At 39.4% G+C, this 15,249-nt stretch overlaps 3 protein-coding genes across 8 annotated transcripts in view; 2 read left to right on the top strand and 1 right to left on the bottom strand.

The window, feature by feature from the left end:
* Window positions 1-2,688, top strand: part of CDKL1 (cyclin dependent kinase like 1) — a 56,352-nt gene extending 53,664 nt beyond the window's left edge. The window contains exon 9 of one of the 2 annotated variants that reach the window (XM_061180823.1): window positions 103-2,688. In XM_061180823.1, coding sequence (XP_061036806.1) covers window positions 103-210 — 108 coding nt within the window. In that variant the 3' untranslated portion in view covers window positions 211-2,688. The remainder of the gene's footprint in view (window positions 1-102) is intronic. The other variant, XM_061180822.1, reaches the window with a different exon arrangement.
* On the bottom strand, window positions 2,002-13,418 carry DMAC2L (distal membrane arm assembly component 2 like). Of its 2 annotated transcripts, none has more exons than XM_061180824.1 (5): window positions 13,335-13,418; window positions 7,523-7,634; window positions 6,015-6,223; window positions 5,252-5,423; window positions 2,002-3,465 (listed from the first exon to the last, which is right to left on the bottom strand). In XM_061180824.1, the coding sequence occupies exons 2-5, from the start codon at window positions 7,627-7,629 to the stop codon at window positions 3,351-3,353; spliced, it is 603 nt and encodes a 200-aa protein (XP_061036807.1). In that variant the 5' UTR covers window positions 7,630-7,634; window positions 13,335-13,418; the 3' UTR covers window positions 2,002-3,350. The 2 variants fall into 2 exon arrangements, with proteins under 2 accessions (XP_061036807.1, XP_061036808.1); XM_061180825.1 differs by having other exon boundaries at window positions 5,252-5,420.
* Window positions 12,703-15,249, top strand: part of L2HGDH (L-2-hydroxyglutarate dehydrogenase) — a 48,619-nt gene continuing 46,072 nt past the window's right edge. For 2 of the 4 annotated variants that reach the window (XM_061180815.1, XM_061180814.1), the window contains exon 1: window positions 13,130-13,708. In XM_061180815.1, coding sequence (XP_061036798.1) covers window positions 13,260-13,708 — 449 coding nt within the window. In that variant the 5' untranslated portion in view covers window positions 13,130-13,259. Of the gene's footprint in view, window positions 12,713-13,129; window positions 13,709-15,249 lie in introns of those variants that run through there. The other 2 variants (XM_061180817.1, XM_061180819.1) reach the window with 2 other exon arrangements.

Here is a 15,249-nt window from a genome sequence, read left to right as displayed (position 1 = left end):
TTTCTGTGCTGGAAAAGTTGTTTGTTTACCTCTTTTCGATGTGTTATCAATAATGAAAAAAGTGTACGGCATTGAACGTAATTCTGTGTTTCATATTTTCAGTTGCAGTACCTACCTCAGCTGACTAGCAGCAGCATCCTCCCAGCTTTGGATAACAAGAAGTACTGCTGTAACACCAAGAAACTTAACTACCGTTTTCCAAACATTTAAAGAGCTTGGAGATTGATAACAAAAAAAGAATTAATCATTAATTTGAATAAAACATACATTTGATTGAAAACAATCACGATGTTGAAAAAAACATCAGGAGAAAACATAAGTAACTAACTGGGGGAGGCCACTTGGCAAGATGTGAAGGGAAATTCCAGAGGCAGTGTTCCATGCTTGACGATGGTGTCCAGAACAGAAAGGAAAAACTTCTTTGGATTTGCACTTTTATTTTTGTTGTATCTAAGTAGCTGAGCTTATGGACAGAATATAAACTATCTACTGCACTCGCCCATACCTCCGGCAAAATTAGAGATAAAAAAGTTTATGCTTCAATTGTACCATATGCAACAAGTGAAAAAATGGATTACAGAATGCCCATATATGTTTCCTTGGATCTCTGTTGCTTTGAGTCCTATCTCCTGCCTTTTCAGATTTTCTCATCGTATTTAAGGAGAGTTAAGGTTCTCGAAACCAAAATGTTTAAAATTCCATTTCCTGCTTGCTCTAGCTCTTGATTTTTATATATTGAAACTTTTTTGAATATATGAATGTTTAAAATATTTAAAATCATATGGATGATCATAAAAGACTGTAATTTACGTGCTTATATATTTAATGATGTTTATAGACATTTCTTACATATACTTTGGTCTTTACCTTTAGTAAAGGATGCATCTTAGTCATTTTTGCAGGCAAGATGGATTTACTATAATCCATCTAAACTTGTTCACCCAATTCCCCTTGCAAACAATGGCATGAAGCTTGGCAGCTGACCCAGGGGTAGAACAAGAACTACAGGCTTCACAGGAACTGGGCCTGCCAGCCTGAAAGTAATTAGTACTTCATTCTCTCCAGCTCAGCCTCAGACTTGGAGACAGAGATACTGGCAGGACTATAGTGATCTGGGTTTTGGAAGAAACTGCTTATGAGCTTTCACTTGGGTCATAAAAGACATAAGGTTATAAGCTGATGTTTTCCCTGAAATATCTTTTTACACTGTATGTGTATGTGTGTATATCTATAGTGCACACACATATATATGTGTGTGTATATACCAACCTAACAACTAAAAGTTAACAACTAATAAGAAAATAGACCAAAATGATATTATTGAGAATTCCTAGCTTTGTACAGTGATACTTAAGATGATGACATATAACTAGCTTTGATTTGGCCTGTTGCTCCTATTCAAAAAGCTTTTTCATCCTTGTCCCCTGGACACAAGGGCAATATGAAGCTGATGTCTGCTTCTTATTGCTCAACCCCATTTTTGATTGATGTGCTGCTATTTCCTAGCAGTCCTCCGCCATGGTTTTTGAAGATGTATTTTACTGTATCTTCAAAACCTTTCTTCTGCATTCTCAGTTTACTGCTATGTTAATTTTCTTCATGAGAGCATTTGACCTTATTCACTTACTGCTAAGTAATCCACCAAATTCTGGCATCTGTTCAATAATTTTGGCTACCCCAGAAAGTTTAGTGATATCCTGAGGCTTCCTAATGTATGTAGCTTCTTGCATAGAGCTGATAGCGGGTTAAATACTAGTCACAGTATAATCTAATTCTTGTTATGTAGACTTGATTCGAATGACAAAGAAGGACATCCAACTTCTGCTAATAGTTTACATTTTGTGTTTTTCTTTTTTTCCTTACCCCCAACAGTGTACCTGACGAGGCAGATGACTGTAACTGCCTAATTTATCCAGTAGTTTTAAGGAATACTATTCAGAGTAGAAAAGTAGCTCCAGACTAACCTGTGGTCAATCAGTTGCTTCATCACATAGTAATCAAACAAGCCTGAGACAGAAGTGGTCATTTATTTCTAATGAGTTCTATTAAATATATGCTTATACTTAATTTAACCATATCTGTGATCTTTTCTTCAGCATGGAATCGCCACTGTTTCACATGAGACTGTTCTACATCCTTATCATTTTTTTATTTACTATTTTCTGATTTTTAAAATGACAGTGGCAATTATATTAGTAAACAGTATATCATTTATGGTATGTGCTATTTACATAAGCTGGTTCCTAACACAACTAAAATTCATTTTTCTACTTTAATGCTGCATCACAGAAAGTGTTTATTTTAAAATTATCTCCAGTCAAGGTTATATTCAACAGATTAATATTCAAACCAAACATACAGAAATCCACAAACAAGTTGGCATATAAATAACAATAATAGAATCAGGACCATTTGAAGCAGGTAAAAATAAAGATCTGTTTATACCTATTTATGATATTCTTTATCACTGCTTTCTAGATGTAAAGTGAATTTGTGCTTATACTTCTTATGATGTGCCTTGAGCTCATGGGAAGTACTATCCAACATACATGAGGGAATACAAATTAGTTTCTAATTGACATGTTAAATTTTTCTGTTTGAAGCAGTTTTTTAATTTAAGCAAAAAGTAAGTATAGCTCTGCTGGCCTTTATCATTGTTTCCTCTGTTCTACTGCAATCAGCAAAGCTATTTAAATCCAGCCAGGTATTTATGTCTAGTTTTAATAAGACACTAGACTAAGCCTACAAAATAGACAAATTAGCCAGAAACTGTTCATTCAGAGAAACGATGTATGGTATAAAGAGCACAGGAATGCAGGATCATGACAAATGCATGCAAATCCTGGGAAGCAATATGAACGCCCCAGCAACCACTGACTACTTTGCATAATTGACTCCATCAATGAATATGAAATTCAGCTTTCAGTTTTTCATAATTGTATATTTATAGTAACATGCTTCAATAACTTTAAAGTAAAATGCAACAAATTACTGTTAAAAAATAAAGAATATCTGTTGTACGTTTAAATCATTTTAAAGAACTCTTAAGTATCTACATCAAGAGATATTTATATAGGATTGATATAAAATAAGGAATATATAAGAATTAAAATGGTACCTGGTTTGCATTTTTCTTAAAATGGTTTAATGTACCTAAATTCTCACTTCTAACTTAGTAACTTTAGTGAATCACATCTGAATATTTATTTTCTACATGATGGACTCTGCTAGAGTGTTGTCGTATAACATTCTTATAGTTCTGTTGATTATGTAATATTTGTTGCTGTTTAGGATCAACAATTGCACATGATACTTTATACTGAAATAAGCACTTACTGAATATTATTATTTTACTTCAAGTCTAATTTTAGTTCCAGAGAAGGCAGTGATGTTTTAAAGGCTTGGACAATTTTTTCTTTTTCTTTTACGCCAGGAAGATCACTTAAAAACAAATACTTGAGGTTTCTGCAAAAAGAGAAATTTTTAAAAGTTAATTTAATTTGGCCTTTACTCTTATAGCATTAAAAATAAACTTGCTTTATTGACTTAAAAAAGCTACACACAGAATGTGTTCATATCATCCTACACTTTCAAAATGACTTTTAGAATGGTAGTCTTAGAGTACTACTTTAAATGAAATTCATGCTAGGCACTAAACCAGACCTTGGACAGTTTAGTTGTTCTGAATTACATCAATAATGCTGCTGAATTCTTCCAAATATTTTATGTATATTATGGCATAGAACTCCTTTGCATGTTAAATATAAAATATGACATCAGTCATGGTGATGATTTTTTGCATCTGACACTAAAAGCAAAAACAACTAAAGCAAAAGTAAACAAGTGGGACTACATCAAATTGAAAATCTTATGTACAGCAAAGGAAACCATCAACAAAATGAAAAGGCAACCTACTGAATGGGAGAAAATATTTGCAAATCATATATCTGATAAGGAACTAATATCCAAAATGTATAAAGAACTCATACAACTCAATAGGAAAAACCCCAAACAATCCAATTTTTAAAATGGGCAAAATATCTGAATAGACGTTTTTCTGGAGAAGACATACAGATGGAGAACAGGTACATGAAAAGATACTCTACATCATTATCAGGGAAATGCAAATCAAAACCACTATGAGATATCACCTCACACTGTTGTTAGAATGGCCATTATCAAAAAGACTAGAAATAAGTGTTGGTGAGGATGTGGAGAAAAGGAAGTCCTTGTGCACTGTTGGTGGGATTGTAAATTGGTGCAGTCATATGTAAAACAGCATGGAGGTTCCTCAAAAAATTAAAAACAGAACTACCATATGATCCAGCAATTCTACTTTTCAGTATTTACCTGAAGAAAACAAAAACACTAACTCGAAAAGGTATGTGTACCCCCATGTTCATTGCAGCATTATTTACAATAGTCAAGATACAGAAACAACCTAAGCGTCCATTGATGGATTAGGTAAAGAAAATGTGGTATATGTATACAATGATGTAGTATTCAGCCATAAAAAAATGAAATTCTGCATTGGCAACAACTTGGATGGACCTTGAGGGCATTATGCTAAGTGAAATAAGTCAGAGAAAGACAAATATTGTATGATGTCTTATATGTGGAAGCTAAAAATAAATAAATAAGCAAGCTCATAGATACACAGAACAGATTGGTGGTTGCCAAAGGCACGGGGTGGGGAGTGGGAGAAATGGGTGAACGGTTTCATGTTTTTGTTTTTAGTTTAAGTAAATTGAATTTTAAAAATATGAATCTTAACCTAGAAAGGAAAAGAAATTGGGAAAGTTCTTAAAGGAACTCAAGTGTGTATTAAAAGGTGAAGCCTTAAAGGCTCAACTAATGTAAGAGATAAACAATCTAGTACTTTTGGTTCTAATGTTTAAGATTTCTCAGACTTCTGTGATGCTGAGGTTATTGGCAGAACATAGGGGAAATTAAAAGATGGGGAGAAAGTATAATAGCTAGTGCTTATTGAAAGCTTTCTGTAACAGGAACCATGCTAGGTGCTTTATGTAGGTTAATTTTTTAAAAAGATGCTCCCTAAAAAATGCAATACAACCATAACATATTAAGGGTGATAATTTAAACTGTTTTAAAATATTATAGCTGACAGTTAAGTCATTTTCATAAATTATATTTTTCAGAATTAAAAAAAAGACACCACCTCTCAACTGTTTTAAATTCCGATTATTCACCTTAACATGATCAAGTTTCCATTTTGGCACTGATCACCTACCTTAAATGATGCAAAGCAATGATACCTTTGTCTGTGATATTCCCACATGAAATTATTTCCATTTCCAACATGCTTTTTTGTAAATTTTCAAGTTGACTAAGTCTCTCCAAACAGCCATCCTCAATATAGTGACACTTGCATAGCCTTATTTCTTCAACATGCTGTAGGCCTTCTGGGGGAAAAAAAGTACAGTTTAAGAACCTGCTTTACCATTAAGATGATCAACTATCCTAGTTTGCCCAGAATTGTTCTAGTTTTAGGATTGAAAGTCCTAAGTCCTAGGAAACCTCTTAGCCCCAGGAAAACAGTAACAATTAGTCACCCTATTAACCATACAAGGTATTCACTATACAGGTTGTGCTGATGGACAGGGCCATTCTGCAGTCAGATGCCCAATGCACTGGAGGAGAGAAATGCCCACACAAGCAGAAGCTGTGTGGATATAATTATTTCTACATTAGTGAGCGTTTCTCAATGACAGAAGTTTGACAAAGATAATTTGACAAACAAGGCCTTGAATTTTAAGTCAATAAAGCACAGAATAAAGGCATGTAGAGACAAGCTTAGTGCAGGGAGAAAGGAGAGGAAGGTATCTGTAACCTCTATTTAATTTAAAAATAAATATCATACACAGGGAGAAACAAGCTGGATTGGACTGAAAAAGGCAAAAAGGACACACCTATGACTATAATAGTGAGTCAACTGCAACCAAATGTCACTGCAAATCACCTGCATTTCCCATAACAAATGATAGGGGAGTTACCCATGTGATCAAATCCAATGCTCATGATACAAGAATCAGTGGCATCAATTGCCTGAATCTTGTATTTGTCCAGGGGGCCTGTTGGGAGGTGGTTGTAATCCTTCTGCCACCTCTCCTGGCCGTGGTAGCGCACCACAGCCCCACAGCGCAGCAGCCACTCGGACGCCGCCCTGTCAGGGCCAACATCCCGGATGCGTTCATGGTCCACTCTGTTGGCAAGAGAACAAAAGCAGGTAGCTTTTACTATAATCACTAGCTTCTGAACTATGTTCACCAACGTAAATACAGAAGAGCAACCACTTTTCGCTTCACATGATGAGGAGGGAGATAAAGTATTAGTGAAATCCATGTAAAGAAAACATTCAATGGCTCTACCTGCTACCTTTTTTGCTTTTGTTTTTGTTTTCAAGTGAACTCTGTCAAGGCATGTTATCCTTATGTGAGTTTATCAGGCAGACATTGAGTCTTCATTGATTCGTATGTAGCACAATAGCTTCACACCAGGAGGTACTCAGTATCTGTGTTTTGAATGAATGACTACACTTGGTTATCATTTTTATTAATGACAAAAGATTAAAAGGAATAATTTTGAACCTTTGTTCAAATTAATGTCATTAAGTGATATTCATTAATTTTAACATATGCTTTTTTCTCTAGTTAGTGGTATTAATGCTATATTAAGCAACAAGGAGGTTAGTTTTGTCAGTTTCAAAATATTTCTAAGCATGCCACCAACTTTTTATTTTATTTTATTTTTTAAAATAAATTTATATATTTATTTTTGGCTGCGTTGGGTCTTCGTTGCTGTATGCGGGCTTTCTCTAGTTGCGGCGAGCGGGGGCTACTCTTCGTTGTGGTGCGCGGGCTTCTCATTGCGGTGGCTTCCCTTTGTTGCACAGCACAGGCTCTGGCTGCACGGGCTTCAGTAGTTGTGGCATGTGGGCTCAGTAGTTGTGGCTTGCGGGCTCTAGAGCGCAGGCTCAGTAGTTGTGGCGCACGGGCTTAGTTGCTCCGTGGCATGTGGGATCTTCCCGGACCAGGGCTCGAACCCGTGTCCCCTGTATTAGCAGGCAGATTCTTAACGACTGCACCACCGGGGAAGTCCCCCAACTAACTTTTTAAAACCTTGATTTCCCTTGATAGTATTCAAAAGGTTAACTACATCCCTTAAGAAGCCATGGAATAAAATATTCTAAAATTACATTTACTGAGCTTTTCTGATTACAAAAGTAATAAATGTTCATTTCAGAAAACTTGAAAGGCATTGAAAGGATGAATAAGAAGAATCACTGAAGTCCTGTTACCCAGACAGTTAATATTCTGTAATCTATTTTCTGATCTTTATTCAGTGCTTGTGTGTTTTATTTGCTTTAAAGGAAAGTTAGGATCGTACTGCACCGCACGACACAAAAAACATTTGAAACACAAGAAATAACCAAATTAGCTACTGGGAACTCATCAAGCTGTAACAATTCCCATGTTTCTTCACTTTAGTTAGAGTAACTTACTTATTAAACACTGCATTCAACCAGCCCCAGAAGTATCGGGAGTCACGTGACCTTGGGAGTTTCTTTAAGCCACAGAACTGCCGGGAAATTTTTCCAAACAGCATCATTTGATCTAGACACATAAAACAGTATTCATATTAGATCATCACCTGGCAATCAGAGTCCCATACATACAGTAACTGACTTTACAACTTCAGAGTCAGTGCTCTTGTGCTGATAAAGCTGATGACTCACTTGCCACTCAATACTTATTAAGCAAGTTACTCCTGTCTGTTTTTTGGTTTCTTCTGCTGCAAAAATGAGAGGCTGAATTGAATGGTCTCTATGGTTCCTTCCAGACTTGACATTGTTCTTTCTACTTGTTCACTCCTCAATTGGAGTCAGCCTGCCGTGGTGCCACCTGGTGTCCATTCAGGCAGTGCATCTACAAATTTACTGAAACCAGCTCCAGTCCCAATCTACATTTCCAGTACCAAAATGACAAACTAAAATCACCTAAGGAGCAATGTGTCAAGGTTAAGACACTTACATCCAGAAGAGGAGAGGAGTCGTGGAAACAGATCTTCCTATCACAAGGCTGCAAGTAGTGTCCCCAGAACAGTGCAAAGCAAGAGCTGTACAAGGGCAGCTGGGAAAGATGGGGCAAGTAACTTCACCTCTCTGACCCTTGGTTTTCTCATTTGTAAAATGAGACGATTTGCTCAGATGATTTCCAGCTGTAAAAACCCATAACTATGAGTTGAGAAAGAGATTTTGGAATTGGGTCTCAACCTGATTTATCTCAATTCAAGTTTCTCTGATAGTGTGCCAGGTGGGGGGAAAACAAAGATAAATGAAACATGGTCTCTGCCTTTGAGAAGCTGACAACTTAATGCAGGGTGGAGTGAGCTAAAACAAGTTACCAGGTAGTTAAAATAAATGATAGAACCTGGAAAATACCTCAAACGAGTTAAAGACACAAGGATTTCAATAGACAAAGATGCCAGGAAAATGTAGGTCAGGTGATAAGCTGAGGCAGGAACCTTTAAGGCATGTTGTAGTTCAGTTGGCTCAGCACATGGGGGTCACGAGAAGAGGAGGGAGACAATGTACACAGTCACATCGGGAAGGGTCTCCCATGATCAGCCAGAAAGTTTGTCTTCTGCAGGTGGCTGGGAATCATTGAGATTTTAGCACAGAGCACTGGCATGGTTAGAACTATGCTTCAGGAATATTACTCAGACAGCAGCATCAAGATTGAGGGTCACTTAGAGATGAGGAAACTGAAGCCCTGATAATAAGTAACTTGCTGACACCCTAAATCCTTTCTGGAACAAGGTGGGGTATTAATAAACGCATGTGCTTAAAGGGACTTGTCCAATGTTTCATGGCTAATTGTTAGCAGTGCTGAAACTGGAACCTAGTTTTCTCTCTTATTAGTCCAGGGCTCTTTCCTCAGACATTGGATGGTTCTAGAACTCAGGAAAAAGAAGAGGACTAGAAAGAGGCCTGAGTGGGAACTACCTTGGAGCTGAGAAAGTGCCCAAGGATGTCGGGTTGTAGAACAAAGAGAGCTGAGGTCTGAGGACAGAACTCTGGGGTCATCTACTAGCCTTTTTATCCTTTCTCCATCATCACTCTGCCTTCATTACCGCAAACTTCTCCCCCTGCTACTTCCTCCCACATTCTCAGCCCTTTCCAGCTTTTGGGTAAATCTCTCTCCACCTGTGCCCATCTCAGTAACTCCTTTGGCTGCCAACCTTATTTACAAATCTGGGCTTTCTGGTTTCAACTCAGGCTGTTCCCTCCATTTACCATCCCTCCCTGCCCCCCAGAATCCTATGGAAATCTTCCCCAACCTCAAGACCTTACTCAAATGCCATCTCCATCCATCCATTCATTCATGCAATAAATATTGAATGTCTGCTATACTTAGTGCAAGAGATTCAACGGCAAGACAGAAGCAAAACAAAACAACAACACAGGAGAGACCGAGAAAAACATGGTTCCTGTCCTCATAGAATGTGTAGTATATGTACCATATATGTATAGATGACATATAAACAAATGATTAACATGCAACACGATGTCTTAATGGAGGTATGGACAAGTTCTGTGAGAGCTTAGAGAAGGGAGTGAGGGATAGGCTTCATACTAGAGGTGTCTTCTGAGATGGGTCTCAAAGGATGATTAAGAGTTTCCAGTTAGGCAGAAAAAAGAAAAGTATGAAGGGCAAAAGGAAGAGCAAGAATCACATATTACTCATTTCCATTTTTCTTAGCACCTAGCACAGCACCATCCCCTAATGCAAGTTTAATAAATATTTGGCAATTAATAATCTTCAGTGGGTGATACATTTTCATGCAGAAACCAGGGAAACTCATTAAGCGGGTAAATTAGAGAGGTTTGTGAAAACTGAAGCACTTTCACTTGATTCATTTTGGCCCACCTTGTATTTCAGCTTAAGGGAAAGATTAAACCAAATTTACTTCAGCTTATGGTCTCTAAAAATATTATATATTATATATAAAATAATTTAAACATGAAAATTAAGTTTTTATTTAGCAATAAATTAAAAATACTAATTGGTAGGTTTTTGCATTCTCAACTGCTACTTTGTTAATTGATATTAGGAATTTCAGATGAATTCAAGCAGCTACCTCTGAGAATGCTTTCTAGAGGGAAAGAGGAGACCTCTGGTGGTGAGTTGATGAATTTAGCTTTAATAAATTAAAACAAGTGAAATGCAAGTTAAAAAATAACCACTACTAAATTACCGCTGTGATAAATAATTTAGGAATTAAAATTATTTTTAAAATTCTTCTTACTATCATAACACAGCTTAGAGCCATAAGTTTGTAACAGAGTTTCTAAAAGTTTCTAAAATGTTTGCGACTTAGAGAAGACCAGACCTCTAATGTGTGACTCAAACTAGGATATGGAGAGTCCCCCAATTTGCATATAAACAAGTTTTTGTTCTAAAGTGAAAGTTCTTTTTTTACATATTAAACATAATTACTTAGGTGGGCTATTCAAAACGTTGGCTATTTTAGTGGTCAAAAAGACTGAACTAGCCAACTCGTTCTTGAGGGCAGTAAAAGTGTGAAGAGAGGGGTGGGGTGGTTATCAGAACTGGGGAGGTTTTTTTCCCCAAATTATAACCCCACTTCACTGCAAATTCATCCATTATTGATGCCAATTCTTATTCCTGAGGTGTCTAGAGTCTAGTGAAATAGAACGGCAGAGCAATTGCTTAGGAATTAGAAGCAAAGGTTCCAAAAGCCACTCTTAGGCTAATATCACTTGACACTCATTGAACTAATTTCACATAGGTTCTGACCTAGATGGAAGATGAACACGAATTCTTAGCTGAGGAGGGTGGTGGCTGGAACACAAATGTCTCTAGCCAAAGACATTACAGGGTGAATGAATGTAAGGTGAGCTCTTGATGTGAGATTATCTAAATGAAACAAATTAATGTACAGTCAAGCCCAGGGGAGAAGGTAAGCAGAGAAAATTTTATAAAAAGAGCATGTGTATTTTGAGTTCTTTCACTTTGCTAAACTAAGAAGCACATGTTCAAAATCACAGAGTAGTAAAAAAGTCACTATTCTGGGCTGACCCATGAAAGCCTGACCACAGACCCTAGAACTGTATAATTCTGTACTCAACCTAGTAACAAATCAACTACATCCCATGCAACGGTTAAAATAAAAAATAGTGATAGTACCAAAAGTTGGTGACACTGAAGAGGAACTGGATCACTCAACATTGCTGGTGGGAATGTAAAATGGTACAGCCACTTTGGAAAACAGTTTGGCAGTTTCTTACAAAAGTAAACATGTGCTTATCATATGACCCGCAATTGGACTCTTGGGCATTTATCCCAGAAAAACAAAAACAGGCTCGCACAAAAAGCTGTACACTAATTTTCATAGCAGCTTTATTTGAAATAGCTAAAAACTAAAAGTAACTCAGATGTCCTTCAAGGGGTGAATGGTTAAACATGCTGTGGTACATCCATACCATGAAATACTTCTCAGCAATTAGAATGAACTATCAATACATGCAACAATTTGGATGGATCTCAAGAGATTATGCTGAGTGAAAAAGCCAATTCCAGAAAATTACATACTGTATAATTCTGCTTATGTAACATTCTTGGCATGACAAAATTTTAGAAAAGGAGACTAGAACGGGGAAGAGGGTGCCTTGCAGGAGAGAGGTGTAGTTATAAAAGGACAACGGAGGGATCCTGGTGGTGATGGAACTGTGCTGTAGCTTGCCTGTGGTGGATACAAGAATCTACACACGTGGAATTCCCTGGCGGTCCAGTGGTTAGGACTCTGAGGTCTCACTGCCAAGGGCTGGGGTTCAATCCCTGGTCAAGGCACTAAGATCCCAAAAGCCCCACGGTGCGGCCAAAAAAAAAAACAAAAAACCTACACATGTGATAAAAACTATACAGAACTAAATACATGCACAAAGGTAAAACTGCGGTTATCTGAATAAGATCCATGGTCTGTGTCAATGTCAATTTCCTGGTTGAGTTATTGTACTATCCTTTTACAAGATGTTACCATTGGGGAAGACTGGGTAAAGGGTACACAGGATCTCTACTGTTTCTTACAACTGCGTGGGAATCTACAATTAGCTTAAAACTAAAAAACCGAACTAACAAAATAACCATTTCTTATTTTTTTCATTTGTGATGAACAAGCAGGCAACATTCCACATTATTTTCGCAAATAAAGAAAATATGTACAACTGTCCAGGTAATAAAACCATATAAACATAATAAAAGCCATCATTTTATGGAGCACTTTACTGTGCTAACATCTGATGAGCCTTATCTCGTGTAATCCACACAAAAGTCCTATGAAGGAGATCCTGCTATTACTCCTAGTTCACAGAGAAGGGTCTGAGGCAAAGAGGTGAAATGACTTCCCCAAGCTACCCGACTAATAACTGGAGCCAAGTTCACGCAGGCAAGTATAAGTCCTTCCAGCAATAAAGTTAAATGATCCTATTTTTGTTCAGCTGTCCTGACCCTAAAAATTAAAAAACTTCCATCAAGCAGAGAGAACAAATGTTAGTTAAACAGGCATGGTGATAAAGGATCAAGTAATTTAACACAGGTCGTTCATACATTACACGGTCCACTTCCCTCATTTTACAGATAAACAAACAAGGGTGAAGTGACCTGCACAGGTGAGTAGCTGTTCCCAGGCCCGCACAGCATATTTTAAAGTATATCTCGGTCCAGGATTTTTTTAAAAAGGAAATAGATTGCTAAATGATGTCAGAGACCGAGCCGTCTGGTTCATCTAGGCGCTCAATATTTACAGGACCAATAAATGAATGAATGGCACGCCAGGAGCCACATATACGGAAGTCCAGAAGACTGCAGGCTATCAGGCGTTGCCATGACAGAGCCTCCGTCCGGAGAGGGCTAGGGCTGGACAGCGAGCGGCTCTCCAGTGGCCACTCCACTGGGTGGGAGCCGGGTTGGAGATCGCGGTGCCCTGCAAGGAGCGTCGAGTGACGCGGGGCGGGGCTGAGGGGGGCGGAGCCTCGAGTGACGCGGGGCGGGGTCGAGAGGGGCGGGGCCTGGCGGGAGGAAGGGAGGCCGCTGGGCCTGCCCAAACGACAGTTTTCCCCATAATCATGCCGACTTTCTCCCGCGGCCCCGAGTCCGCTCGGCGGTGAAGATTGAGGACGCCCGACTCGGCGGGCCAGATTTTCAGTCAGCCTAGCGATGGGAGAAGGGAAAGGGCAGAGGGTAACCACCACCCTAGACCCGCCCCACCCGGGGCCTAGCTCCTCTACTCACAGCTTCAAAAAGAGAGAGCGACCTAGCGTCCCCAACGTCTACGGCGGCGCCGCCCTACCCTTCGCCCTCCGCCGCGCGAGTCCATTGGCCACTGGCGGCTGCTCTCACGTGGGGCGAAGGCGCGCCCCTCATTGGCCTCTGCCTGGGGGCGGGGCTAGAGAGCGCCTGGACCTGGGCAGTGTAGGGCTCAAGGGCCGGCTTCTGGTGCTTGAGGCGGGGGAGGAGGCGCAGGCGATGGTGCCGGCGCTACGTTACCTAGGCAGTGTCTGCGGACTGGCCCGCGGGGGGTTTCCCGGGGGCTTCTCCGCGGCGTGCGCGCCCGCGCCGGGGAAGCCCTGGCTGTTGTGCCAAGGTGGCCGCAGAGCCAGCACCAGGTGAGTAGCCGCTGGCCGGACCCCCCGCGGTCTGCGCTGCTTCTCTCAGAGGTGCCTCGAGCTGGACCTCTGCCCCTGCGCTACTTCCCTGTCCTCGGCGTGGGAGAGGGTCGGGATCCTGTGAATCCCGGGCTCCAACCTATGATGCCAGGAGCTACCTGCCTGGATCATCTGTAGGTTTGTGGGCGAGAGGAAAAGAATAAGAAAGGCAGTGTTGAGTAGAGGTCAAGAACAGTTCTGGCTTTGAATACAACCCCACCACTTCCTATTCAACTCTGGGCGGGTTACTTAAGCTCCTTAAAGGCTCAGTTGTGAATAGGATCCTAGTCTCTCGTGTTAAGTGGTCGTTTTGAGGATTGAAGGACCTAACACACTGTAAGCAATCAAATATGCTGTTTATTCGCTGGCCTTCCTGATGTTACTTGGAAGATCTAAAACCGGTCTTATATCAATCAGTTCCTGGCACACGCATGCTGCATAGAGTTGCCCCTGTGAGAAGCAGCTCAGTTTCTAATCAAACCCTGCAGAATTCAGCGTTCTGTGATTTGAAGTTTGGAGACCACATTCGCAACTACTGTTTTTCTCTGCTCTCTGTAGAGGGAATGGTTTATGCGAAGGTTTCAAAGCTGGAAAGGTCTTGGCTGTTTCGGGAACTAGAATGTGGGCAAGATGAGTGTGACTAGAGCTTAGCGGAACAGAGATTGTGTGGAATGACACCGGAGAGGGGCTACATCACAGCACAGTTTTTGTTTTAACTACACGTGAAATTTTATTCTAAGAGCGCTGGGAGGCTTTTAAAGGGTTTTAAAGAAGTGGTTAAATGTTGATGTTTCAGAAGTTGATTCTGGCTGCTGTGTATTAGTGGATTGGAGGGGGATTAGAGTGGGATAGGATTTGTGATTCATCGTGGGGGTTTGTAGACAGCTCTTTTGGGAACCTTTTTTTAAGGGAAGAAAGGTAAGGTTAGTGAAGGTTTTGTTTATACTTTTATTTTTTCTTTTTATGCTTTTTATTTTGAAATGATTATAGATCCGTAGGAAGTTGCAAAAGAACAGAGAACTCTCATGTACCCGTCTTCACCCAATTTACCCCAGCAACACCTTACATAACTGTAATAACAGTATCAAAACCAGGAAATTGACGTTAGCACAATCCACCTGGCCTTTTTCAGATTTTCATCAGTTTTAGAAGTTTTGCACTTGTTTGTTTTTTTTTAAATTGCTTTACTACTTATAGACCTTTATTCTATATAACATTTAGTATCTTAAAATATTATTTTGAAAATATCATTGAAATTATATTAGGTATATAGATTTGGGGGAGATTTACTTCTTTATAATTTTGAGTTTTCCCATCCATGAACTTGGCATATCTCTTCATTTATGCATACTCGTTTGTTATTTAAAGTTTATTTATTTGTTGATTTTTTGGCTGCATTGGGTCTTCGTTGCTGCGCAGGGGCTTTCTCTAGTTGCAGAGAGCAGGGGCTGCTCTTTGTTGCGGTGCGTGGGCTTCTCATTGCGGTGGCTTCTCTTGTTGCG

Source organism: Eubalaena glacialis, chromosome 2, assembly GCF_028564815.1.
Source record: "Eubalaena glacialis isolate mEubGla1 chromosome 2, mEubGla1.1.hap2.+ XY, whole genome shotgun sequence".
NCBI classification, from domain to species: Eukaryota; Metazoa; Chordata; class Mammalia; order Artiodactyla; family Balaenidae; genus Eubalaena; species Eubalaena glacialis.
The sequence above is the reverse complement of the archived record's forward strand: the minus strand, read 5'-3'. Positions and strand labels throughout refer to the sequence as shown.